The sequence below is a fragment of the Carettochelys insculpta genome, chromosome 2 (assembly GCF_033958435.1).
Source record: "Carettochelys insculpta isolate YL-2023 chromosome 2, ASM3395843v1, whole genome shotgun sequence".
In the NCBI taxonomy this organism is placed as follows: Eukaryota; Metazoa; Chordata; order Testudines; family Carettochelyidae; genus Carettochelys; species Carettochelys insculpta.
Window position 1 is genome coordinate 186,436,040 of NC_134138.1, and position 26,333 is coordinate 186,462,372.

The 26,333-nt window shown below is 41.1% G+C and overlaps 1 protein-coding gene across 1 annotated transcript in view; it reads right to left on the reverse strand.

Annotated features, from left to right (window-relative positions):
- The window catches only part of ANLN (anillin, actin binding protein), a 56,281-nt gene that overhangs the window by 25,170 nt on the left and 4,778 nt on the right, over positions 1 to 26,333 (reverse strand). Inside the window, exons 2-15 of the mRNA XM_074986052.1 lie at positions 23,028 to 23,181; positions 22,176 to 22,472; positions 21,447 to 21,784; positions 20,703 to 20,898; positions 14,718 to 14,911; positions 14,462 to 14,569; positions 13,364 to 13,475; positions 11,877 to 11,993; positions 10,561 to 10,799; positions 5,850 to 6,001; positions 4,637 to 4,784; positions 3,826 to 3,961; positions 3,268 to 3,450; positions 1,093 to 1,219 (exon numbers count right to left, since the gene is read on the reverse strand). Coding sequence (XP_074842153.1) covers positions 1,093 to 1,219; positions 3,268 to 3,450; positions 3,826 to 3,961; positions 4,637 to 4,784; positions 5,850 to 6,001; positions 10,561 to 10,799; positions 11,877 to 11,993; positions 13,364 to 13,475; positions 14,462 to 14,569; positions 14,718 to 14,911; positions 20,703 to 20,898; positions 21,447 to 21,784; positions 22,176 to 22,472; positions 23,028 to 23,181 — 2,501 coding nt within the window. The remainder of the gene's footprint in view (positions 1 to 1,092; positions 1,220 to 3,267; positions 3,451 to 3,825; positions 3,962 to 4,636; positions 4,785 to 5,849; positions 6,002 to 10,560; positions 10,800 to 11,876; positions 11,994 to 13,363; positions 13,476 to 14,461; positions 14,570 to 14,717; positions 14,912 to 20,702; positions 20,899 to 21,446; positions 21,785 to 22,175; positions 22,473 to 23,027; positions 23,182 to 26,333) is intronic.

A 26,333-nucleotide genomic window follows, 5' to 3' on the forward strand; every position in this document is an offset into this window, starting at 1 on the left:
GTTAAAGCAGATATTCTTTTAGTACATTGTATTACCCTCCCAGGCAAGCATGATCACGTCAGACCTTTCCCATCTCTACTATGCACCGGTTTTCAAGAGAGACAGTGTTTCAGCATATGAAGCACGAAAATATTTGAGACTGTAATACATGGACCCTTGGAATCTATTTTTAGATAGCAAACAAAAGAAGAAAGTGAAATACAGTAGCACCTTCATCATGTAATCATTTTTGGCCCACATGGAAAAGTGATAGTGAGGTTAAAAAACAAGTTGACCTCTCTTCACTTTCAATTTACACACACATCTTTCAGAATAGTTACTTTTATCATCACCTTGTAATAAGTTTCAGTGCCTTGTACGGCTCCTCACGTCTCAGGTTTAAAATTTTAGAATATATATTCACTTTTAATAAGATTGGCAGAATAAATTTTTAAAAGCCGTTTATTTTAACAAAGGCATTTTTAGTCAACTTAAGTTTTCAAATTTAAGGAAATTTGCAGGGACGAGAGAAGATCGGACAGAATTATTTAATGACTGACTTAGATTCAAGGATATAAAAGCTACATAACTAGAGAAAAATCTTCAACATCATCTTGTGTCAAAACAACATAGAATGTAAATATGCTGAAAATCAAGATGCTCAAAACAGCACTTTATGTGCACAAATAGCGAAGATGACATTCACCACAAAAATGTAATCATTCCAAATCTACTTTAAGTAGTTTATATCCCATCCTAATGTTAGCCCATTAAATTCAACTTCAATCCAGCCATTCCTCTAAACAGTTGACAAGTACATAATTAAATTTTAATTAAAAAAGACCAGTGTTGTCAAAGGACAGCAAAACACAAGAAAGGCTATGAAGAATATCAGTCATTACAGTCAATAGAAAAAAAAAATCTCAGGTAGAGTAAGTCACCTTTCATGTCAATAGTTTTTTTTTGCCCCCCCCCGGAAAGTTTGTTCTGAATATTTCTGGAATACTTATGCCACAAGACCTCTGAATGTTTGTGGAACACATTAGTTTAGACTAGATTCTTAGGTAACACTCTTCTTCAAAAGCAAGCTAGCTGAATTCTGCTTATACTCACAAAGTAAATGTTGTAGTAAAAGTAAGTGCATCTCCGCTTAGGGAATTTGCAGTGCTTGCTACAGGAGTTGCAACCACGTTTTCTGCTCCCGATCGCAACAATATTATGTAGTAGTAGTTTGCTGCTTCTGTGGACAGATTTGAGACAGACAATCATTAAGTACAATCCATGCACCCCGTGGAATGAGGACTGCAATTCTACAGTAACGTTATGTCTACGCTACCCTGGAAGAGCAACCTGCCCAGGGTCAATCTTCTGGGGTTTGATGTCATGCGTCTAGTACAGATGCGCACAGTCAACCCCTCAACTTCCTTGCCAATCTGGACAACCAAGTTAGCTGAGCGCAGATACGTCATTTTAGCTACACAATTGCCATAGCAGTCCAGCTTCAGGTTTTACCAGTTAAGATATGGTCTGGGTAGTTCGACGTGGTCTTACCCTAACTCACTACATTCCAGAAGATGGAATGGATCTTGTCAGAGTTCAGATTTCATCTCCTTAACTCTCCAGGCCTCTGCTACTGCTCTGTTCTGTTCTCTTGATAGTGTGGCTACCCAGTCTGCATACTAACTTCCTGGCTTATTAACCATCCCCTTTCTGCCTACTTCTGTAGACAAATGGAGTACATAATGTCATCCAGTTACTTTGTATCTCTTCTCCACAAAAAGGAAATTAAGAGGAAGCTGTAGGCACATATGAGCAGGGAAAGGAGGCAACACAAGAATCCTGGGCATGTGCTGCAGCATCCATGTGTTTGCTGCAGTCGAAGTGTCGAGCTCTATGGCATTTTGGTAAAACACCAAGCTGCACAGGTGCATAGAGTCCATGTGACCCAAAATGAGAGGCACCTTTAAACAGTTCCTTCAGTTGCTAAGCCAACTTTTCACAGCTGTCTGTGCCTGAAGAGAAAGCTTGAGAATATTTTCATTGTCTGATATTCACACAATTCTAAGGCATAATCTACACTACAAGATAAAATATATTTATTAAAAATTGATTTTGTAATGCAGGATTTTATAAATTTGAATTTGACCATCTTCACCTCCTCAAAATTCACTTTATTGCAGCCACACCTCTATCCACAAACACTGACTATTGCAGAAGTGCACTGTGGGAACCTATCCCAGAGTTCCCTCACCCCCATAGCATTCTAGGTATTTTCACTGGTGCATCCTGGAAAAAAATGCCCCTCTCTTACAACGAATGGTATGAATTTTTGTTCTATGACCCTAAGAATACTTGTCCCACAACCCCAGAAAGGTAAAAGAGGAAAATTGTGGCCTTAAGATGACTCAGCAGGGGCCACTGTAGCACCTCTGAAGCAAATCTTATGCTCCCGAAGGCCCTGACTTCAATCTATTCCCCAATGAAGCACCAACAAAAAGGACAAATACCACTTCTGAAACATCCACTAGCAACTCAGAAACACCCTTCCAGACTGCTTAAATAGTAGAAACTATGCAAGCAGGAAGAGTGCTTTCATCAGTGCTGGATCCATGTTGCTGATTCCAGTTACAGGGAATGCACAGACCCCAAAATGATTCAGCTGGATGCGATGGTGAGCTAAGAGCACTTCCAGTCAAGTTCTGTGGAATGGACAGACAAATTCTCCCACAACAGAACAACATGAATCAAGCCCTAGAGCAGCTGTATCCAAGTGTTGCTGCAAAACCCCTGGAATACACCCCCAGGATCAGTGTCTTTAATTATGCCTGTGCAGCGCAATATGAATATTATCAACTGCATGAGGCTCATGTAGCAACAGAGAATGGATGCTCAAAAGTAGTCTTGGAAAGAACAATTTTCAGGCAAGGGTCCCACAGATCTGGGTTTATTTTGCATTGTAGACATTCCTATGGATGTTTAAGTACCTTACTTGAGTTTATAAAAACAGGCAAGAGAAGATTCAACAACAACTACAAACAGCCCAAAAAAAGGCCAGGGATCTCATTTTCTCTTCCTACTTCAAGACAGGCCATTTCCAGGGGTGCTCAGATATTACAACAAATGCTGTTCAGAGAACTTAAAAAGTTTAACTAAAACCAAGTTTGTGTTGCAGTCACTACCATCACCGGCTGAAACACCATGGCATTTGTGGGAAACGCCAACAACTACAAAAATTAAAATGCAGGCAAAGCAGGCTAGATATATTTATGCTACAGCTGGCCCCCTTACCTGGTTTCTGAACTGTACTGCAGACAAAGTCAGCTTTCAGAGGTAGTCGCATTTCTGAAAGAGTAACAGATCCCCGGGATGGAGCAAATTCGCCAGGTGTAGAAGTAGTTTTAAGTTTTTTGCTGTGAGGTCCTGTGTTTTTTAATCTATTGAGCTCTTCAAGCAAAGCTTTTCTCTTTTCAGCTGTGAAGAGAGATTATTTATTGGAATAGGGGGAAAAAGCTCAAGTGTAAAGTGAATGTAGCCAAGTATCCTTTGCTATCCATACCTTTACTGAATTAAGCATACCATTCTGAAGTATTTCTGAGGACAGAGTCCCAGTATACAAGAGGAAATTGAGAATATAGTGGACAGATAAAAGGGCAAGTGACCTTTAGCCACCAAATCACCTCCTCCTTTCAAAAATGGGATTAAAACTATTCCCTAATAACCAAAGAGAGTAAGAGAGTGTCAGAATTGGATTTTCCTGAGCTTATTCCTCTTAATGCTTCAAACAGTCAGAAATTGTTCTGCAATTTAAGGAATTAGTCTGAATATTAGCCTCTTTTAAAGACATACTTGCAAGAAGGAGAAGTCTCTCTGCTTCAGCTTCTTCTTGGGAGCCTTTTCCATGTTCCTCATCAATACAGCAGTTCAGAGCTTGGCTGGCCTGATGAATCACAGTCTGTTGCAAACTGATCTCATTATTCAGCTCCTAATATAGCCCCATAATATTAAAAAAAAAAAAAAAAAAAAAAAAAAGGATGTTACAAAAGAATTCTACAAGAATTCTACTCTTTGATCTAGTATCTAAGAGGAAAATACTTAGAAAGGCATTTTCTTTAAATCTCCAATCTGTAAGAATATAGCTAGACAACTATAAAGCTGTAGGATGAATCACAACAGCTCACAAGGGTCTCTCTTCCCTTCTATCATTGCCGACATTTTAAACGTGACAAGGCAACAAGTGGAGAGTGTTTTAGGAGTTATCTTCAGAAGGGCTGCTCGCCAAAAGTCATAATACACATGGTGGAAAGATACTGAAGGATTTGTAGCAGAGAGCAATGTTAAAAGCCTCATTCCATCTGCAATTAAGAGTTCTGCATAGACCTAGAAATGGCAGTATTGTAGATTAGTGAGACCAAACAAGAATGACCAGAGTCACGCACTCTCCAGATTACTGGCCCACAAGTAATGGCCTCACACGGAACAGCATCCATTAATTATACTGAACTGTGTGTCAGATTATGCTGTATTTGTCCTGTCTAACATGAGTCCTAAAATTGGATAATATACCTCAATTTTGTCTGCCTAAGCAATCTCTGTATGTGCCACAGTTAACGGAACAACAACGCATGAGCACAGAAGTGGTTTTTTAAGTTACACATACCTGAATTTTCTGTTTAACATTAACTTGATCAGCGGTTCCATTCCTTTTCACTTCTAGTTTAGAAGCAACATCTTCTTTGCGAACAATCACTTGTTTTATTGAAGGACGGTCTGTTTCTTTAAATCTTTGAGATCGGTAAGCATCAATGCTTTTTTAAAAAGAAAAAAGTGTAAGATACATACAATATTTTTTAGGGCTTGTCCAACACAGCTTTTTACACTAAAACACTGATGCTTTGGTCCACACTTTCTAATCAATGCCCTGGTAATCACATTTAGAGGGAAGTGATTTTATTGCAACTTCCCATCCAGATTAAAGGTTGTGGCAATATAAAAAAGTAGCTTTAAAATTTTTTGAATAAAAACAGAGGCTTTTGGTAAAAGCTTAATTGGCAGCTGGGATCATCTCTTAGCATGTCACTACTATTGCAGGGTCCCCTCTGGCATTGTTAGCATCTGGTTCTTCTTGGTTCTCTGCCTTTTTACACAGCTTATATTTCCATGAGGACTGAAATATTTTGGTTTAACTAAAAACTTAAAAAAAAAAAAAAAGCTTTCTTGGTGAATTTAATGGCTTGCAATATATACCTTAAACCTCTATGAAAGTAAGATTACTTCAATGATATAGCTATGAAAGGGCTGCTTGAAGAATTTATCTGTTTAGGTGACATACGAATGGCCATATGGGTCAGACCAGAGGTCCACCTAGCCCAGTATCCTGTCTTCCAACAGAGGCCAATGACTGATGCCCCACACAGAGTGAACAGAACAGGTAATCACCAAAGCAATCCCTCTCCTAAACATCCATTTCCAACCTCTGACAGAGGGAGGTTAGGGACACCATTCCTATCTACCCTCATTAACATCCATTGATGGACCTAACCTCCATGAATGTATCTAGTTCTTTTCTGAATCACGTTAAAAAGTCTTGGTCTTCACCACCCCCTCTGGCAAGGAGTTCCACAGGCTGACTATGCACTAGGTGACCAAAAACCTCCTATTGTTAGTTTTAATCCTGCTACCCATTAAATTTCATTTGGCAACCCCTAGTTGTTGTATTATGGGAAGATTTAAGTTACGATTTAGGGTAGATTTAAGTTTTTTCCAAGACTTCTCTCTAACCAGGAGAGGCACAGTTTAGTGAATCCAGATGTTTCCATAATGACTTGATTTGCATGTTTAAGGTTCAGCCAAAGACACTGAAAACGTGTTACCTATATAGAAGGCTCTGATCATCTGACAAGGAGCCAAAACTGCCTCCAGATCCTGCTCTTGGGAACCGTGTCCTTTCGAATTTGCCAGAATTTGGACTTTCATCACTTACACTGCTGATCTCAGTAACTGACCTACTAGGTGATGCAAAAACCTGGGAAAAAAAATAAAGCACTTATGCATTGTAAATAATTAGCCAATTAAACATGGCTTACTCTCTCCCCACTACCTTTATTTACTCTTCTCATGCATTTCCTCTGAGTAAGCAACCCCTCACCTATATTTACCTTTCCATAAAAGAAGAACTATTTGAATGGTCCTTTGCATATACTTTCAGGATATATAAAGGAAAGATAAAGGAAAGGCAAAGAACAATGCATTGACACTTTAACAGGTGGATTGAAAGTTGCATACATCAAGTTAGTCTTTAATAACATGCTACTGTCAGTATCCACTAGCAGTAAACACAAACCCTTAAAACATAAGGGTAGATGAAGTATCTTACTCAATAATTGGTTCTGTTATATTTTGTTCTGATGAGACAACACTATGTAGAACCGGAAATAATTTACTGCGTTCTAACTGATGCCCGGAAACGGGAGAGTCATCAATCCTTATGCAGCCAGCATTCCCACCAAACACTAATAGGAGTTCTGGCTAAGTAGAATCATTAAAGGAAAGGCAAGCACTTGACTAGTATTGTGGTTTAACAAAAAGCAGTGAGCCAAATAATGTTTCTTTTCTAGTTGTACTTTAAACCCTATGTAAGGGTTTCACTTTTCTTTAGTGTTTGATCAAGTTCATTTTTGTTATGCAAGTCAAACACCAACCTGTAAATATCCTGTAAACTATGACCCCAGAAATACACGTTTTTAGAAAGTTTTCCTGCTGTTATAGTTTTTCCACCAATATACTGTGGTTTCACTAGCTGAAGGTCGGAGAAATCCAGGGTTCAGTATGAGGTGCTGACAAAACAAGCAGATAGTGGCACACCTACACTACGAGATAAATTTGAATTTAAGGCAGTTAGTGCAATATTAAAACAGTGTCTTCACTGTAAGTACCATTAGTTAAAGTTAGGGAGCATTAATAGTGATATAAACATTGTCGGTGTTGGTTCGGTGTTGCATCAAGTTTGAATTTAAAATTTTGAATAAAGGTCAGCGTGAGCGCACCATATCTCAAAACTGAATTTGTTAGCTTCCAGAAGTGTCCCGTATGTATCCCACAGAGCTACACGGTTATCCTCTACACACATGGCCACTGCACTCCAGCTGCAAAGGAAGGTCACATGAAGACTGCGAATTTGAATTCGAATTCATCAGCACCCAGTCCCTGAAATAAAAAGTGTTCCCATAACAAAAAATTTCTTTTACCCATTGCATCACACCACATCAGTACCATGGAATCAGTAGCCATCTCCTTGAATCACAAGCACTCAGGGTAGTGATCTGCATAGTAGTTCTCAGGCTCGCAAAAGACCTCCAGCACGGACTCATCGGGAGATTCTGGATTTTCTTGCAGTTTGGGGAATCAGTGGTGATCAGACTTCATGTGTCCCAGAGAAAAACAACATTATGATAAGATCTCACAGTTGATGACTACCAGAGGTTGCTCCCAGGACTCTACGCAATGCCGGGTAAAGGTGAAAGAACTCCAGCAGGCCTATCACAGAGTCCAGGAAGCCAACCAGCGTTCCAGGTCATCTCCACAGACATGCCACTATTAGGAACAGATGCATGTGCTTCTTGTGAGGGTCTCATCATCATATTACCTACTTTTCATTAAGACAGTTGTGGAGGCCCTGGTCTGGAGTCCAGGGTGACCCAAGAGGAGTTGGAGGGCCAGGAGGAAGAGGACAATGGAGAGGATGGGGGCAACCAGCAGGAGCCTGAGGAAGTTCTTCCTGACAGACTGGGGCTCTTTGTTCTAGAACTGGAACTGGTCCCCCCTCCCCATGACAGTCCCCTATACCAAGAACTGGTCTGGTAATTTTTTTTTTCCTGAATGCAAGAAGCAGGTTTCAGGTGGGTATAGGTATACGTACAGATTTTCTGTGGATCTGTGCCCATCAGAACAGCATGTTAATATTTCTGGGAGTGGAGCACTGATTCTTTTTTGGAGATCTCCACGAATACCTTGTCCAAGTACTCTTGTATTTTCTGCACCAGATTTCTGGCCAGGCATCAGGTAGCTTCCACTGTAGCACACCTTGCTGTACCAGTCAACCAGGTAGCGACCTGGAGTCCTGGTACCACACAGCATTCTGGCAAATTTTCCTGGCTTGTGGTCAGACAGGATGAGCAGCTCTTCTTTGTCAAAATGTTAGTTTTAGGAGGGTGATGTCTTATTTAGCAACCTAGAGAAGCACAGGAATGTAGACCAGATTGTCTTGCAATGCTTCCCGGCCTTTTACACTTCCCTGGAGCACGCTGCCGCAAACCCTTTCCTCTTTCCCCTTGCTATGTAGTGGGGACATTAGTTTCTTAAAGGTCCAAAGGGGTCAATAAGCTTCTAAACCTCTTTTCAATGGTCAAAAGGTACATTCAACTGCCATTCTGCACTTGCTGAGTCGTGATTGAAGTTTTCCTTGTTGCAGTCCATAGCTCCTGTATAGGGTTTCATAAGCCAAGGGAGCAGAGGGTAAGCAGGGTTGCCCAATATTACAGTAGGCATCTCCACATCGCCAATATTGATTTTCCAGTCTGGGGAAAAAAGCCTGCAGGAGCTTTCTGCACAGCCCAGAATTTCAGAAGATGGGGCATAATGAACCTTTCCAGACCATCCCACGATGATGTTGGTGAAGTGACAATTGTGATCTACCAATGCCGACAATACCATGGAGAAGTACCCCATTCTACTTATATACTCAGAGGGCAGGTGGTCTGGGGCCATGATGAGGATGAGTGCCATCTATTGTCCCACTACAGTTAAGAAACCCTTAGCCAGCAAAGCCATCCACTATGGTCTGTACATCTCACCAGGGTCACAGTCTTCCTGAAGGATGTCAACAGACTGCATTGGCTACCTACATCACCACTGCCCCCACTGTAGATCTGTCCACTCCGAACTGATTTGCCACTGATCAGCAATAGTTGGGCACTGCAAACTTCCAGAGTAATTGTCACTCACTTCTGAACTGTTAAAGCCTGCCTCGTTCTTGTGTTGTGTGCGAACTTCAGGGTGGGCGCCAGCACATCAAAGTTCAATAAAAGTTGCCTTGCATATGTGAAATTTCTGCAGCCACTGCTCTTCATCTTAGGACTCCAAAATGATGAGGTCTCACCTGTGTGCGCTTGTCTCCGAGTCCAAAACTACCGTTCCACTGTCACCAATGCATTCAGGGCAGCCAGCAGTTGAGAGTTCTTGGACCACAGTAGAAAGATTCCCTCTTCAAAACCTTCATCATCATCATCGTCATCAACCATCACATTACTTTGTAAATCAACAGAAAAATTTGCACGACCATCCGTGAAGTTGCAATGACTTGAAGCATTTGAAGGTCCAGGATTGCGCTAGCATTGTCCCCTGTTTGTTTTTGCATGATTACTGGGTGCTCTGAATTCTGGGATAGCAACATCAAAACACTCACAAGCAACTAGGTGTAAGGCACTCTGGGATAGGTACCTACAATGCATTGCTCATGCAGTCAAACTTAGATAAGGCAATGGGGACAATGAAACTCGGACAAGGAGAAACAGCTGAATTTCCAGAAGGTTTGTGGATACTTAAAATTGGAGTTCATAATATCAAGGTTAAGAAATTGAATTTATTAAAAAAGTCAAATTTATCTCGTAGTGTAGATTTAGCCTACGTATTAGTTTTGTCCCCACTACCTCCAACCTGAAAAGCCCTTGGATTTCTTTTAGCAAACAAGTAACATGAATAATCTTGGGGCTGTTCCATTTCTACAAAGTTGTTTGTTATGAAGAAATTGAAGTTAAGAAATGAAAGGAAAGCTTTATGTTGATAACATGCAGCCAAGTCAGACATAAAACAGCAGCTATTAAACTGAGAGGGATTGCAGGTAATCACACAACAGTGCCACAGTGAGTTACCATACCCTCCTTCCCACCGTGCAATCATGCTCTCACACCACTAGACATGGCAAGCATGAGAGGAATTGTAGCTTTTTCTAAATGACAAAGCTCTATGAAAGATAAAGCCGCAGTATCTGTTTCAAGCAACAGAGCACAATAGTTTCATCACAGATGAAGTACACAAATACAAAGGAGGGAAAGTGATAAGGATAATGATTTTTCCTCTTGCTTTTGCAGTATCAGCAGTCAACAATAGGAACTTGAGCTTAACTTTAAAGATAATGCTGCCTGTTCCAAGTAGATCTCACGTAGCTGCTTTGGGTGTGTTAAAACTAGGAAGCAAACCCAGTTAAAAAAATTCTGCATCAATCATTAGGTCATGGTATAAGTGGGGATAGTTGTACTGCCCACAGCATATGCTGCTTTTATGAATTGAGGTTAAACAGGATTGCATGCCATTAAAAAGTGTTTGAAGCACAGTGGCTTATATTGGAGGGATTTTAGTGAGAAAGTGACATGCTTAAACTGTGGTCCTCCACAATTTTATTAAAAAAGTCTCACATCTTATCTATATTTGATCAGGGACCACAAGTCAAAAACACAAGCCATTTGTGAAATAGCAATATTGACGTACAGACAATTGTAGATCTTTGTATTTAACAGCTGCTCTCACCTCTGGACTTACAACACCAACAGACTCTGCTAATGGAGTTAGTAGAGACATTGATGAAATATTCAGTGACTCTTCCTGCTCATCATCACTCTCAGCTTCCAGGTTCATACTCATTTCTTTTTTTAGTTTTTCTATGTCTGGTCCATCCTCTTGAAGAACTTCATCAAATATATCATTTATTACTTTTGAGCTATTCATTTCATCATCCACCACACTCACCTCAATTTCACATACTGCATCTGGAAAAAGAGAAGTCAGAGATCCCAAGAATATTCCATGTACTACAGAATATGCTTATATTTAGAGCACTGATCTTTAATAAACTGAACAGGAAGTAATGTTTTCCAAGTAGTTCTGTGCTAGCTTATTTCTATCATTTCATTAAGTATTGACACTTGATATATGTTAAAGATGCACTTAGTGAATAACTCCAAAACTTTGAATTGAGATCTTAAATTAAATGAGCATTTCATCATTGTAGGAGCATTTTTTTTTCATTGCAGGAGGATCACACAAAAGCCTGCCTGCGTTCCTTTGCAGTCTGAATAATCACAAGATATTTCTAACAGCAACCAAGGGTCCTGTGGCACCTTATAGACTAACAGAAAAGTTTTGAGCATAACTTTTCTGTTAGTCTATAACGTGCCACAGGACCCTTCATTGCTGTTACAGATCCAGACTAACACGGCCACCCCTCCGATACTTGACACCATGCAAGATATTTCTAATTTCCAAGTACAATAAAATTAAAGAAACCCAAGTAACGTTCATATGAATTTGACATCAACACACATGCTTTGAGAGTGAGACACTTGCTGAACTAAAAGCACGCAACTTGCAGGGAATTGATGTTTTGTTGGACAAAATAATTCAGGCTGAAACTCTCTCATCCAGCAACATCCCAAATCTGGCAGTGCTATGGATGTTGCTGCAACAGAGAGCTCCAGCTCTGCAGACCTAGAGCGGCATCCTGGAAGCAAACCTAGATTCAGTCGTGAGCCCCGGTTGCAATCCCGCAGCCATGGGGAGACCCGAACAGCCACACCAGCAAGGCCAGGAGAGTCTCGTATCCCCACCCCCAGCAGGAAGCTAACTGGGGCATGGAGGCCCAGTAGCCTTGCAACCGTGAGGAACCCAGACAGGGTCAGGCAGCCCTGCAGGAGTGGGGCCACCCCTCCAGGCAGACTGGGCACCTGATGTCCCCTCTGTGCTGAATCCCCTCATTTGGGACCACAATTCCCAAGGGTGCCAGACAAGGGAGGTACAACCTGTAGTGATTAAGTTAATTTAGGAATGGCCAAGGATGTGTTACAAACCATTTGATTTCTCTGTAAATTGTTCAAGCTCTGAGACAGATTCTGCTTTTAGTGGATTCTTTAGCAAAGTGCTCTTCAGAGGACTGAGTTTCTCAGTCTCTTCACATTTTGAAGTGCCTAGGAAATTAAGCAAGAGAAAAATTACTGCAAGTATGGTCAGAACTATCCATTACATCCGATTCTTAAAAGTTCTATTTCTTAAAAGTTCACAGCTACAAGTGGAAACAAAAAATAATGCACATAATAGTACTTTAAGTATGTGATCAAAGGCCACGCTCTTCCAGGATATTAAAGGAGGAGATGAAGGATGTGGGATGAAAGCTGGGTGTAGAAGGGTGCTCCAGGGTAAGGAATTAGAATACAAGAGGGAGTTTGGGTATGGGTGCAGGAAGAGGATTCTGACGTGGAAGAGGAGTGCCCAGTCTCAGAGGGGGTTCTGAGCTGGGTAAGAGGTGTGTGGGCAGGTGGAATAGAGTTCTTGGGGTGCCCAAGTGAAGGCTCTGGCCAGGAGGTGCTTACCCGACTCCTGACCAGTACGTCCCTCAGGCAGGCTTCCTGCCTTGCATAACCCCTGCACACCACTCAAAAGTGGCTGGCTGCAGAGGCTATGTGCTTCTAGAAATATCGTGAGGCCGTGAGTGGTGGGGGAGGGGAAGGTGGTGTGAGGGAGAGAAGGCACCGGGTATGCTGTGTGAGCCACAAATATGGCCTAGACAGCTTCTCTTTTGCTGGGGGGTAGTGTATGAAGCTTCCCCCACCTTCCAGCACTCAGAAACATGGCCCCCAAAGAAGGCTACTTTGAGCAGTGTGCATGGCAGAGTAGGCAAGAAAGCTGATCGAAGCTCCAGCTGCGCTACTGGGTGAATCCAGCCCATGGGCCATATTCTACTCACCCCTGACATAAGGGGTCATTCCATTCTGTTATATATTTGGTGGAGTGTCCCATAAGTCTCCCTGGCTCTGCCAGATTCAAAGGAGAATTCTGTTCTCCCTCATCCCCTATAGCGGTAAACATTTGGCTACTTCATGATGCCTACCACACTGAAGGAAAGGGGATGCTTCTCAGAACACAAGAAGGAGTTTTATACCCAGTTGGGTTCTCTGGAGAACCCATTGCTCCCCATTTTTTATTATTGCAGCTGGCATAGTGACACTACTCACACATACTGTCTCCACACCCTATGTACATAAAAGTCAGGCAGGTTAACATTTTAAAGGTCAGTTTTGAGTGATTTCAGTTCACATCTACTTGCTGTTACAAATGCCATTATCTATTTCACTGTCTGTTAAAGGAGCCTAGACCTGGAAGTGCAATGATGTTACATTGCTAGGATCAAGATGCACTGGCAGCACATGGGAAAGTGGCATGCCTGCTCACTGTGTGCAGTTCTCACCATAGCTCCAAGGCCCAAATAGTCATAAAAGTACAAATATAAAACTCTTTACACCAATATTACTCATATAAACTCATGAAGGATTGTTCTCACCTGAAGAATCCGAGTGGGGAGATTTCTCAGATGCTGTGGCCTTTACTGCTGCTACAAGGGAAATAGCATCTGAAGTAACAAACTGTTTTGAACTAGTTTGAGCCTGGCTTTCCTGAAGAAAAAAAAAAGTTATATTATCAGCCTCAGAATGTGCTGACACTGGTGCTTGTAAAACTAAATGAAATAGTTAATATTTAATCAGAGAAGCAGCCATGTTAGTCTCATTAGCTTTGCTGGTACAGAAGTCTTGTGGCACCTTACAGACTATCAGATTTTTTGAAGCATAAGCTTTCATGGGCAAAGACCCACTTCATCAGATGCATAAGTGAACTTGACTAATGAACATGACATGCATTGATGAAGTGGGTCTTTGCCCACAAAAATCATATGCTCCAAAAAATCTAATAGTCTGTAAGGTGCCACATGACTTCTAGTTGATATATGAACACTTGAGGTGCAAGCTTATTAATTCATAAAACAAATTTTATAAAAAAATCAGTCTTATTTTGAAGACTTGAAAATAATTTTCAACTATGAGTTTTCTACCCAGATGCAGTAACCCAGGAGGTCAGATTCCACAGAAAGAAGTTTTTTTTAATTATAGATTCAGAATGACAACTTTTAACAGTGCAAAATAGCACCTACTTTGAAGAAAATGCAAACTTATGTTGAGATTAAATTCAAACAGTAAGTGTAAGTGAAGATTTGAATATTTTCCTTTAATTACTGACAGACGTAAGCAATGCATTCGGGAGAGTGCATACACAGTACATTTTTCTTTCAAGTCCTTTACAATAGGTAAGATTTTGCAGCATCTACGAAAATGCCAGATTCAAAGTATACTATCACGAAGTTGGTAAGCTCATGCCATGTTTTCCCCTCCCCTTTAAAAGAACATTTAGGGTTGTCAGAGATAAAGCAAAAAAGAGGAACTCCTGTAACGACTTGGAATAAAAAGTGTTGTACAGGCCAATATATGCTTATCCCCAAAACAAAGATTAGTATGGATTATTGTGTATTTAAACACTTATCCAGGTATTCTAGGTTCGCTTAAAAATTTGTAGAATGACATCTCAAAAATACAGTAATATATATTACCATTTTAGTTTCTGGATGTCTTTTTTTTGAATTTTCACTTCTCTCAGCACTCCACAAACTGCCCTTATCAAACCGACCACGAATACTAGCAAGTTCTCTTTCACGTTCCTAAATGTAAGAGAAATCTGTTATACAGGAACACACTGTAGGCTGTAAGTATGTAGTTACTATATAGTATTTTTTTTAAATTTACTTAGGCAGTAGTACCGAATTAAAGAAATAATTTTGATGGGTTTCAAGAATAAACAAGTCACACCTGCTTGAGCTGTTGTGCTAGACTTGCAGTGGAAGATGTTTCATTCTGTTTGAAGAGTCTTTCCTGGATTGTCTTGGTGTTTGGGGTAATAATAGGTGTTTTGTGTCCTGCTGTAGTTGTAACAGGACTTTGAGTGCTTTTCTCTTGAAAGCGTTCTCCAAAACGTTCCAGAAAGGGTTTGATTCCTGACCCACCTTCAAAAAAGAAAAACCACACACACACACGCACACACACACACACACACACACACACACACACAGTTTTAGTTTTATAAGAGTCACATTTTTAGACCAGTAGGCACAGTTGTTTCCTTACCTTCTGTGTTTTGAATGCCTTATTACAGTATTTTTCAAACATGCTCAGCATGTAGTTGTTGCTCTCACCCTACAGGAGGAGGTGGCTAAATTGAGGGAGTATCCAAATCCATGAGCAATTCCTGGACAGTATTCACGTGGAGACAGCTGAGGTAGCCATCCCAGTACAAAGGACTGCTGACACAACACGGGTGGAGGACAGGATGGATGCTGGCAGCTGGTTACTTCTGGCAATAGGCAGTGCTCCACCCCTGCTCCCAACCCTCCCACCGTGGTACTAGGAAACCGTTATGCTCTACTTGATACAGGAGACAAGGAATCACCCCCTACAGCAGAGGAGAAGCCTCGTACCCCCAAGGCAGGGAGGTCAGCTGCCACCACTGCAAGGAGGAAACAAACAGTAGTGGTGGTCGGAGATTCTCTTCTGAGGGGGACAGAAGTGCCCATCTGTTGCCCTGACATTTCATCTTGGGAGGTGTGCTGCCTGCTGGAGGCCTATATTTGAGATGTTACAGATATGTTGTCAAGGATTATCTGGCCCTCTGACTACTACCCCATGCTATTCATCCATGTGGGCACTAATACTGCGAGGCGTGACACTGAGGAGATCAAGAGTGACTACAGGGCTCTGGGAGTATGGGTGAAGGAGTTTGGGGCACAGGTGGTAATCTCCTCAATCCCTCCTGTCAAAGGTAGGGGGCCCAGGCAGAGACAGGTGCATCCTGGAGGTGAATGTCTGGCTGCAAAAATGGTGTTGTCAGGAGGGCTTTGGCTTCCCTCGACCATGGGATGCTATTCCAGGAAGGACTGCGAGGCAGAGATGGCGTTCACCTTTCAAGGAGAGGGAAGACCCTATTTGGGCACAGACTGGCTAGCCTAGTGAGGAGGGCTTTAAACTAGGTTCGACAGGGACAGGAGAGCAAAGCCCATGGGTAAGTGGAGAACATGGAGACCTGGGAGATGGGTCTGAAGTGGGAGGCAGTATGGGCTATAAGGGCAGAGTAAGAGGAGGGTCCGGGCAAAACTGGGAGGCAAGATCATATCAATATCTTAGATGCCAATATACAAATGCAGGAAGTATGGATAATAAGCAGGAAGAACTGGAAGTGTTAAAACAAATACAAACTATGACATCACAGAAACTTGGTGGGATAAGACACTTGATTGGAGTGTTGGTATGGAAAGGTACAGCTTGCTCAGGACGGACAGACAGGAGGAAAAAGGGAGGAGGTGTTGCCTTATATATTAAAGATGTACACACTTGGACTGAGGTGGAGATGAACATAGGAAATGGCTGTGTTGAGTGTCTCTGGATTAGGCTTAAAAAAAAAGTTGATGTCCTGCTAAGAGCCTACTACAGGCCACCTGCCCAGGTGGAAGAGGCTTTTTTTAAAAAAACAATCATCCAGGGCCCAGGATTTGGTGGTGATGGGGGACTTCAACTATCCAAATATATGTTGGGAAACCAACACAATGGGACACAGACTATCCAATAAGTTCTTGAACTGTACTGGAAACAACTTTTTGTTTCAGAAGGTTGAAGAAGTTACTGGGAGGGAAGCTGTTCTAGATTTAATTTTAACAAATAGGGAGGAACTGATAGAGAATTTGAAAGCAGAAGACTGCTTGAATTAAAGTGATCATGAAATCAGAGTTCACAATTTTAAGGAAGGGTAGAAAGGAGAACTGCATAATAGAGAATGGATTTCAGGAAGGCAGATTTTGGTAAACTCAGAGAGCTGGTAGGTAAGGTTCCATGAGAAGCAAGACCAAGGGGAAAAAACTGAGGAGAGTTGGTTGTTTTTCAAAGGAAGGTATTTTGCTGCACAGGAAAGATAGAAAATATGGCAAAAGACCACCTTGGCTTAACCAGGAGATCTTGCATGATCTCAGAATGAAAAAAGGAATAATAAAAAATAGAAACTAGGACAAATTACAAACGATGAATATCGGCAAACAAACACAGGAATGCAGGGGCAAGATTAGAAAGGGAAAGGCACAAAATGAGCTCAAATTAGCTGCAGGCATAAAGGTAAACAAGACGACTTTTTATAAATACATTTGAAGCAAGAGGAAGACCAAAGACAGGGTGGGCCCATTGCTCAATGAGGAGGGAGAAACTGATGGGAAACTTGGAAATGGCAAAGATGCTTAATGACTTTTTGGTTCAGTTTTCACTGGGAAGTCTGAAGAAGGAACGCCTAACATAGTAAATGCTAGTGGGAAAGGGGTAGGTTTAGAAGATAAAAATCACTTACAAATGTTAGATGTCTGTAGGTCACCAGGGCCTGATGAAATGCATCCTAGAATACCTAAGGAGCTGATAGAGGAGGTATCTGAGCCTTTAGCTATCATCTTTGGAAAATCATGGAAGACTGGAAAAAATGCAAATATAGCACCCATCTATAAAAAGGGGTATAAGAACAAGGCAGGAAACTACAGACCAATCAGTTTAACTTCTGTGCCAGGAAAGATAATGTAGCAAGCAATTAAGGACAAACACTCGGAAGGTGGTAAGTTAATAGCCAGCATGGACTTGTGAAGAACAAATCCCATCAAAACCAATCCGATAGCTTTCTTTGATAGGATAACGAGACTTGTGGATAAGGGAGAAGCGGTGGATGTAGTATATCTAGACTTCAGTAAGGCATTTGATATGGTCTCGCATGATATTCTTATCAATAAACTAGGCAAATACAACTTAGATAGGGCTACTATAAGGCAGGTGCAAAACTGGCTGGATAACCATACTCAGAGTAGTTCTTAATGGTTCTCAATCCTGCTGAAAAGGTGTAACAAGTGGGGTTCCGCAGGGGTCTGTTTTGGGACTGGTTCTGTTCAATATCTTCATCGACAATTTATATACTGGCATAGAAAATACACTTATTAAGTTTGCAGATGATACCAAGCTAAGAGGAGTTGCAACTGTTTTGGAGGACAGGGTCAAAATTCAAAATGATCTGGACAAATTGGAGAAATGGTCTGAAGTGAACAGGGTGAAGTTTAATAAAGACAAATTCAAAGTGCTCCACTTAGGAAGGAACAATCACTTTCATACATTCAAAATGGGAAGCAACTGTCTAGGAAGGAATATGGCAGAAAGGGATGTAGGGGTTATAGTGGATCACAAGCTAAATATGAGTTAACAGTGTGGTGCTGTTGGAAAAAAAAAAAAAAGCAAACATGATTCTGGGATGCATTAACAGGCATGTTGTGAGCAAGACACAAGAAGTAGTCATTCTTCCTCCGTACTCTGCGCTGGTTAGGCTGGTTGGAGTATTGTGTCCAGTTCTGGGCACCACATTTCATGAAAGATGGAGAAATTAGAGAGGGTCCAGAAAGGAGCAAAAATCATCATCAAAGGGCTAGAGAACATGACCTATGAAGGAAGGTTGAAAGAATTGGGCTTGTTTAGTTTGAAAAGAGATGACTTGTGGGCAGGGCGGGACGATGACATGATAGCAGTTTTCAGGTATCTAAAAAGGTGTCACACAAGGAGGAGGGAGAAAACTTGCTTCTTGCTCTATCCTCAGAGGCCAAGGAGAACAATGGGCTTAAACTGCAGCAAGGGAGGTTTCAGTTGGACATTAGAAAAAAAGTTCTTAACTGTGAGGGTAGTCAAACACTGGAATAAAAACTGCCTAGGGAGGTTGTGGAATCTCCATCTCTGGAGATATTTAAGAACAGGTCAGATAAATATCTATCAGGGATGGTCTAGACAGTACTTGGTCCTGCCATGAGGGCAGGGGGCTGGACTATATAACCTCTCAAGGTCCCTTCCAGTCCTAGTATTCTATGATATAAACAGAAGATTAATGAATATTACTTCAGTGCAAAACAAAGCTAAGAAACACCTTACACTTTGAAGGCAAAAGATCTATCAACTGACAGTTAAAATTGGATTTATGCCTCACCTTTTCTCTCCAGAACCAGATCTCACAAGATGACACTCAAACACTTGAGAAATACAAAGCAAAATGCCAAAGCGCATCTCACCTTACTTTAAAATAGCACTATTTGGTATAACATAGATTTGTCTATGTGAATCTTAAAATTTTAAAAGAAAAACCTGAGCAAAGCAAAATTGCAGAGCTAACAAACAAAAGGAAAAAAAACTTCAGTTTTGCCAGTCCAGCAAGAGTTCTTCATGAAAGCTGCTCAGTCGGTAGCAGAGAATGTTTATAGACTACTTTCAAGCAGTCGTTTTCTTGATCTTCTAGTGTCACGTCATTAAGAGTAATCTAGCAGATATCTCATAAAAGACTTTAAAATATCATACACATCTTTAAAAACTGAGCAATGTATCAAAGGTTCATGGTTCAATTCCTGTATAAGGATCAATTGAACACCTCTTTGGTCTGTATGCAGAAAAAAGGATTTATTAAATTTGTAAATCACTTTACCTGTACCAAGTTGGCTAGTTTGACACATCAGAACTAGGGATGTAAAATCCAGTTTTGTTAACGTATTAAAAGTTCAGTTAACCAGTTAAACTGATTAAACTGGAGAAGGGGCAGCTGGGGGAAGTGAAGGGCAGCAAGGGTGACACTCTGGCCCAGCCAGAACACCCCTGCCTGCATGGGATCGGGGCTGCTCTGGCCCAGCTAGAGTACCCCCACCCACAGTCCAGCCCACAGGGCTAGAGCAACGCCCTTCCTGCAGAGAGTGGGGGGGCTGCTCCAGCCCCTCACTGGTTGACCAGAACCGGTAAGCCTCATCCACTTAGGGTGAAGCTAACCAGTTAACCATTAACATGCTAATCAAAACCACACTTAGTATCTTTGGAAAATATTCTATAACCTTCATAGAAGTTAGTCTGTACAGTTACAGGCCAGGGATATTCTACTCCACAGTGAAGATTAATGAAGCTCCTCCAGAAACTAGAAGCAATTGGGGTAATTATGAGAAGTCCTATGGCACCTTAAAGACTAACAGATTATTGGACCATAAACTTTTGTGGGCAAAGACCCACTTTGTCACATGCAACTAGGGCTAACTGCTGTAGTTTCTGGGACTTCTAAGAGATCCAGAAAAGTACTCTCTTTTGGTGTGGTTTGCAATATGCTCAGGAGTTAGAAACAAAGAACAAACTTGAGGGTTTGAATGGCCAGCTTGAACAGATTCAGTTAATCATCATCCCACTGGTTGAGGGTGCTTGAAGTCTAAATCCCCTGTCAGAAGGGAAAGCACTGCTGACCCCTACCCAAGAGGTGACTGTTAGAGGCCTGAGATCTGTGAGAACATTCTTTCAGCAGACCACAGACCCAGAACACCCAAATTGTGACACCAAGTTTTAAAGGGATTGAAATATTCTTTCTAGATAAAGAACTTAGTTCCAGGTTTTAAATTACACTACTGACAACTACCAAAACCATATTCAGAGAAAGGAGAATATGGAAGTTGTATTTATAGAGGTTATTTTAAGTTAGATAGGATGCTTGATTAGAATTCTATTATAAAGTTACAATAAACTCTAATCTCTAAATATGGACAGCTAACTATTACGTGACATAGACCGGCATTAGCTGCTAGAAAATGGCTTTGGATGTTGGGGGAGGAGTATAAAAGATCTGTACAGTGTGTTGGAAATATTTACAATAAGTTAAGTTTAAAACCGACAGTAACGGTTAAAAAGCAACAATCACTCATTGCTTTGAAAGCAACCCCTTACCTGGTGTTGTAGGGTTATTTTGATGTTCAAATTGTGCATGTGTTCCTTTGATTGACTCTTCTTTGGATTGAGCTGGCTGGGTTGCGATTGTTTTCTGGGGACTACAGGGCTTCTTTTTTAGAGGCTGCGGTACCTCTGATTCTTCAGGATTGGGATTGGTCACAATAGAGGATTTTGCTGAGTAATCATTTGCTCCCTAAAAGGAATACACACATTTGGATATGTTCTTTAATACTAATCTATCCTTAATACCAAAGTTCAGTGGAACACTAAAGTTCATGATTGAGATAATTTTTATAAAAACAAATGCTACTAGTGTCAGATGATTGACTTGCATTTTATAATTAAGTGTATAGTTGAGATTCATGAATAACTGGGTGAACAAATGATTTCTAAAAGCAAGACCCTCAGAACTCAAGCCTGATAAATTTATTTAGGGCATGTGTCACTCTTACAAAGCCCCATGGCAACTAAAAAGGAGTGCAATTCTCATACATTCCAAAAAATTGCTGTTCTCTTCTCTTGCTCATATGGTTCATCTTATGTTTTTCCAGTGAAAAGAGAAGACACTTATGATGCTTTACATGTAGATCAGTGGTATTAAGATTGAAATTATAAACAAGAAGTGAGATTACTTGTTATAAAACGGTCATGATCATTTGTCACTAACAAAGATTAGATATGTATGGGTTAACATCCATCCCCCAAAACATATTAAGTTAATTGTTAAATTTGATTACTCACCGATATTTCGGAGTTTGCTGGTTTATTTACAGATACCGCATCCCTTTGAGAACAAGATGCCACTTCCTGCTTTACACTGCCACTATTGATTTGAGCAGATGCTTCACTTGTAGTGGACAATTTGGATAAACAAGTAGTGCCAGGCTGTTCTTGTGTATTGTTTTGCTTTGCAGATGGATGACTTAGATCATTTTCCCAAGAACCAATTGTAGCAGCAAGGTTAGCTAAACGGCCTCTTCTCCCAACTGGGGTATCACTCAATATAGATGGCTGTTTGGGTGGAGAAGCAACCCGTTCTTTTGATAGGAGGGGAGATAGGGCAGAACTTTCAGATAGATCTGTAAATTAAGGCAGCAACATGAACTTTTGAAACAGACACTAGAGTCAACCTTCCGTACCACGTGTATTTTTATAAGTAGTTATAAACACAAAGTTCCCATGCAACTTAGTCTTTAAAATTTAACATTCGAAAATAACCCAAATTACACCAATTTTATTCATAACAATCAAAACAGGGGAATGCACACATTGTGCAGAAGAGGTTATTCTCAACGATTTTCCATTCTTTTGGTCACCCACTTTTTCCATATTACTCATAATATTACAAAAGATTTAAAAACTGAACAGGAATTCAAGAAATTCCTATATCATGAACAGTCACTGTGCTTGCCTAAACCATGTCTTGTGACAGTGGTATTTTTTTTTTTAAATTTATGAAGTAGGACATACCATTATTATCCCAGCAGCGTCGCTGTTGTGCCAATTTCTGCATACGCGTTTTGACTGTAAGGGCTACAGGTACGTCAGATTTCAAGTTCTGTTCTTCCTTCTCAACAAGCTGTGGAATAGGCTGAACTGAGGGATCCCTATTACTTCCAGTTGCTAGTGGCTGTGCAGTCATCTCAGGAAGAAGATGCTTCATAGAAGCTGAATTAACTGGTTGCCTGTTTGCTGAGCTAGAAACTGGAACATCCATGCTGACAGAACAGTGCCTTTTTGACGGGGATGGCTTTGTACTAGGTTTCACTGTAAAAGTTAAAGTATTTGAAGTGGTTATGACCTATTATCTTCTCAGCCTGCAATCAATATTACTGAAGATAAACATTAAAAAGCTCTTTCAGAAAGATGGACTAAGTCCTCCACTATGTCTTATGCAAGAGTTCCTTTAAAAAAAAGCAGGGAGGGGGGAAGATTCCCAATTTTTATATCCATCATTAGATCTTGATTGTCCCTTTACATGTCACATTCCCAGAGTATTTTAGTATTACCAAGGAGAGTCACTTTCATAACCATTATTTGTTTAAACTATTAAGAGGGGCCTAAGTAACTTCAAATTAATTATCTGCAAGACATCTGCCATCAGCTTAGAGGACAGCCACATTTTGAACCTGAGGAAAAAGGCAGACAATAGTATCCCGAACCACTAAGTTTAGGGAGAAGAGGATTAACCTTTGGTGCTAAAAAGTAGTATATTTTAGTCAAAGTAGTATGTATCAAAAGAAATAAATGGAAATTTGCACTAATGAGCTATATGATTTATCAAGAGGTGTTTTATTTCTGTATGATGCTGATAAAGGATACCTTCTTCACTGGGCAAAGGCGACTGATTATTAGTTTCTGACAATGGTTCTCTAGTCCTCTTTGTCTGCATTGTGAGCCTCATTCCTGTTTTGGGTCGCTCAGCCATTTTCTTCTGTAAGTTCTCTCGCCTGGCACGGGTTCGTTCAAGAAGTTTCTAAATATTAGAAAGGCACAGATTATTACATGCTACTGTATTCTGTTGGAAAAATTGTGTAACTAATGAAGCAGAAATAAATGAGACACTGGATTTTTAAAGTAAATTTTCAGTTTCATATTTCTAATATCCTAGACCAGAGGACGCCAAACTTTTTTTTTTAAATGGGGTGGAGGGTGGCATGGCAGCAACAAGCCCTGCTCTGCTCCAGCCCTGCACTCAGCCTCAGACCCTGATCACAGCCTGGCTGTGGCTCTGCAGCCAGACACATTTTCACCCAACTCCTAGCTATGACTATTTCCAACCCCAGATCTGCTCCCACCTCTGCCATGGCTCTGTTTCTAGCCCCAGACCAGCATCAAGGCTGCAGCCCACCTTACTCCTTGTCTACCCCTACGAGCCATGGTCCTGCTTACAGCTCTGGAGGGGGAAAACCATTAACATGGGAAAGTAAGGATGCAATGCTGAAAAGTTTGGGAACCACTCTCCTGTGCAAAAAAGATTCCCACTATAGAAGCAAAAGATTGCACAACTATCAGATGGTGCAAACTTACAAATTACAATGTTGGATTTCCTGCACCACTATCCTTTAAAACAAATAAATTCATAGGTAGTGTCCGTGAGTAAGAGTGAATTAGTGACAATTGACTTCTTACTGCCAAGTGACAGTGACATTGCTAAAGACAGAAAAGTTTTTTGTTACTAGTTTAGCAGGGCGGGGGGAGAGGTGTTTAGTTTTTTCCTTTCAAACCAAGTTGCCAAAAGAAACATAAATGCCAGAAGCATTGCAAATGTGATCCCTCTAAAGCAGTGACTCCCAACCTTTCCAAACTACTTATATCCCTTTCAGCGAGCTGATTCATCTTGTACACCTTCAACTTACACCTCATTTAAAAGTTACTTGTTTACAACAGACAAAATAAAACACAAAAAAGCGTCAGCACACTATTACTGAAAAAGTTGCTTAATTTCTCTTCAAATATATATTTACTTACACACACACACGAGAGAGTAAACCCTCAATGTGCCATTTCAAGACACACATAACTCTTGTGAATGTGAGTTAAGCACAACTCAAAAATATCCTGCTCCCCTACACCCCCCGCTTACCCCAGCAGCCCTGGTTCAATGTGCCCCAATGGCCCGGCTCCAGCTCACCACCTGTGTGTGCAGCTCTAGCTCATCACAGGTACCCAGTTCAAACCCCCCCCACCCCAAAACACACGTCCCAGATTCAACCCCCCCCCCCACGGCCCAGCTCACTCCCCCCCTCACACGCACACCTGCTGCTCAACAACCCCCCCTCGCCACATGTGTGGCTCCAACTCAACTCCACCCACCACAGCCCACCCCAGGCTTAATCCCCCACCTCCCTCCCATGGCCCCAACCCACCTCCAGGTTTAAGCCTCCCCAACATCCCCCAATTGCAGGACTTACTTTTCAAAAGGAGCTCCAGGTGCTCCTGCTGCTTCCCTGGCTGCCGACTGTGCATTCCAGAGAAAAAGCCCCCCTCCCAACTTATGCGAAATTAGAATTACGCAAGGGTGCATGGGAACACAACCCTTGCACAACTCGAGGGACTACTGTATTATATGAATATAGTATTTTCAGTGTATTGTATATAAAAACAGTATAAACAAGGTATGCCTATATGAAATTTTAGTTTGTACTGACTTCCTAGTGCTTTCTACATATCCTGTTGGAAAACAAAGCAGATATCTAGATGAGCTGATGTACCCTCAGGATTGCACGTGCTCCTGGTTGAGACAGAGGCACTTCTTTAGAGCAGTGGCTCTCAACATGTGGCACATACACCCTTAGGAGTATGTGAGAGAAGTCTGGAGAGTACATGCGCTGCAGCTGTATGCGGCTCTTTGAGCAATAAAGTGCTTGGAGCCATGAGAATGCTGTGCGCTGCTCTGGGCAAGCAGCCCTTCCTAGTGCTTGGAGGGAGAAGTGCATAGCAGTGGCAATGGTGGCAGTGGCAGGCAGCTCCAGTGGGTTGCAATGGATTACAGTTGGAGGGGGAGGGTAACAGGAGTGGTGGTGCCTGGCTCTGGAGCATGGGGGGATAAGGTTAAATAAAGTAGGGGGCGGGGAGAGAGAGAGAGAGCGGGAGCGAGCTGGAGACACCTGGCTCTGGAGGAAGGGAGGGGGTTTAAGCAGAGAACTCAGGGTACCTGGCTCTGGGGGAGGGACTGGATTAAAGTGGGGAGCTGGCAGTGCCTGGCTCTGGAATATTATGCTTATTTGAAGTGATACAATTGCTATTTGGACAATTTTAGTTTTATTTTGAGTTGTGCTTAACTCACATTCACAAGAGTTATGTGCATCTTGAAATGGCACATTGAGGGTTTACTCTCTCGTGTGTGTGTGTGTGTGTGTGTGTGTGTGTGTGTGAGTAAACATATATTTGAAGAGAAATTAAGCAACTTTTTCAGTAATAGTGTGCTGATGCTTTTTTGTGTTTTGTCTGTTGTAAACAAGTAACTTTTAAATGAGGTGTAAGTTGAAGGTGTGCAAGATGAATCAGCTCGCTGAAAGGGATATAAGTAGTTCGGAAAGGTTGGGAGTCACTGCTTTAGAGGGATCACATTTGCAATGCTTCTGGCATTACAATGGAAAGTTTTAAACGGACTGATTGCTTGTGACAAAGAATAAAACTGGAGATGTGGAAGAAGGCAGTACACAGAAAACTGTATCAGAAACACTGATTTAATTGTGGCCCTCAGCAATTTGAAACCTAGGTTTGAACATTGACCTTGTTTGGATAAAATCAAAATTTTGTATTAATTATGATTTTTTCTTGTAATTTCATTGATTATGTTCATTGGATGCTTGCATAAAAATACATAGGTATGAATAAAAAATTGGACTTATTTTATGTTTATCTAATTTTTTATTTATCCTCATTGCACAATCATAAGTATGATAAGTTTATTATCTATTGGCAATTTCTTCCAACCAGTTACAATTAAGTTGTTTAAACAAATGTATTGCAATGGCAGAAAAAAAAATGTTTGCATGTCTGAAAACTGTGGGCACTGGGGATATTTTATTATTTAAAAAGGTTGAGAAACATCACTCTAAAGCAACCCTTCTAGCAGACTGAGATGCATCATAAACAAGTTCTGAACCAAGCATGTCCAGA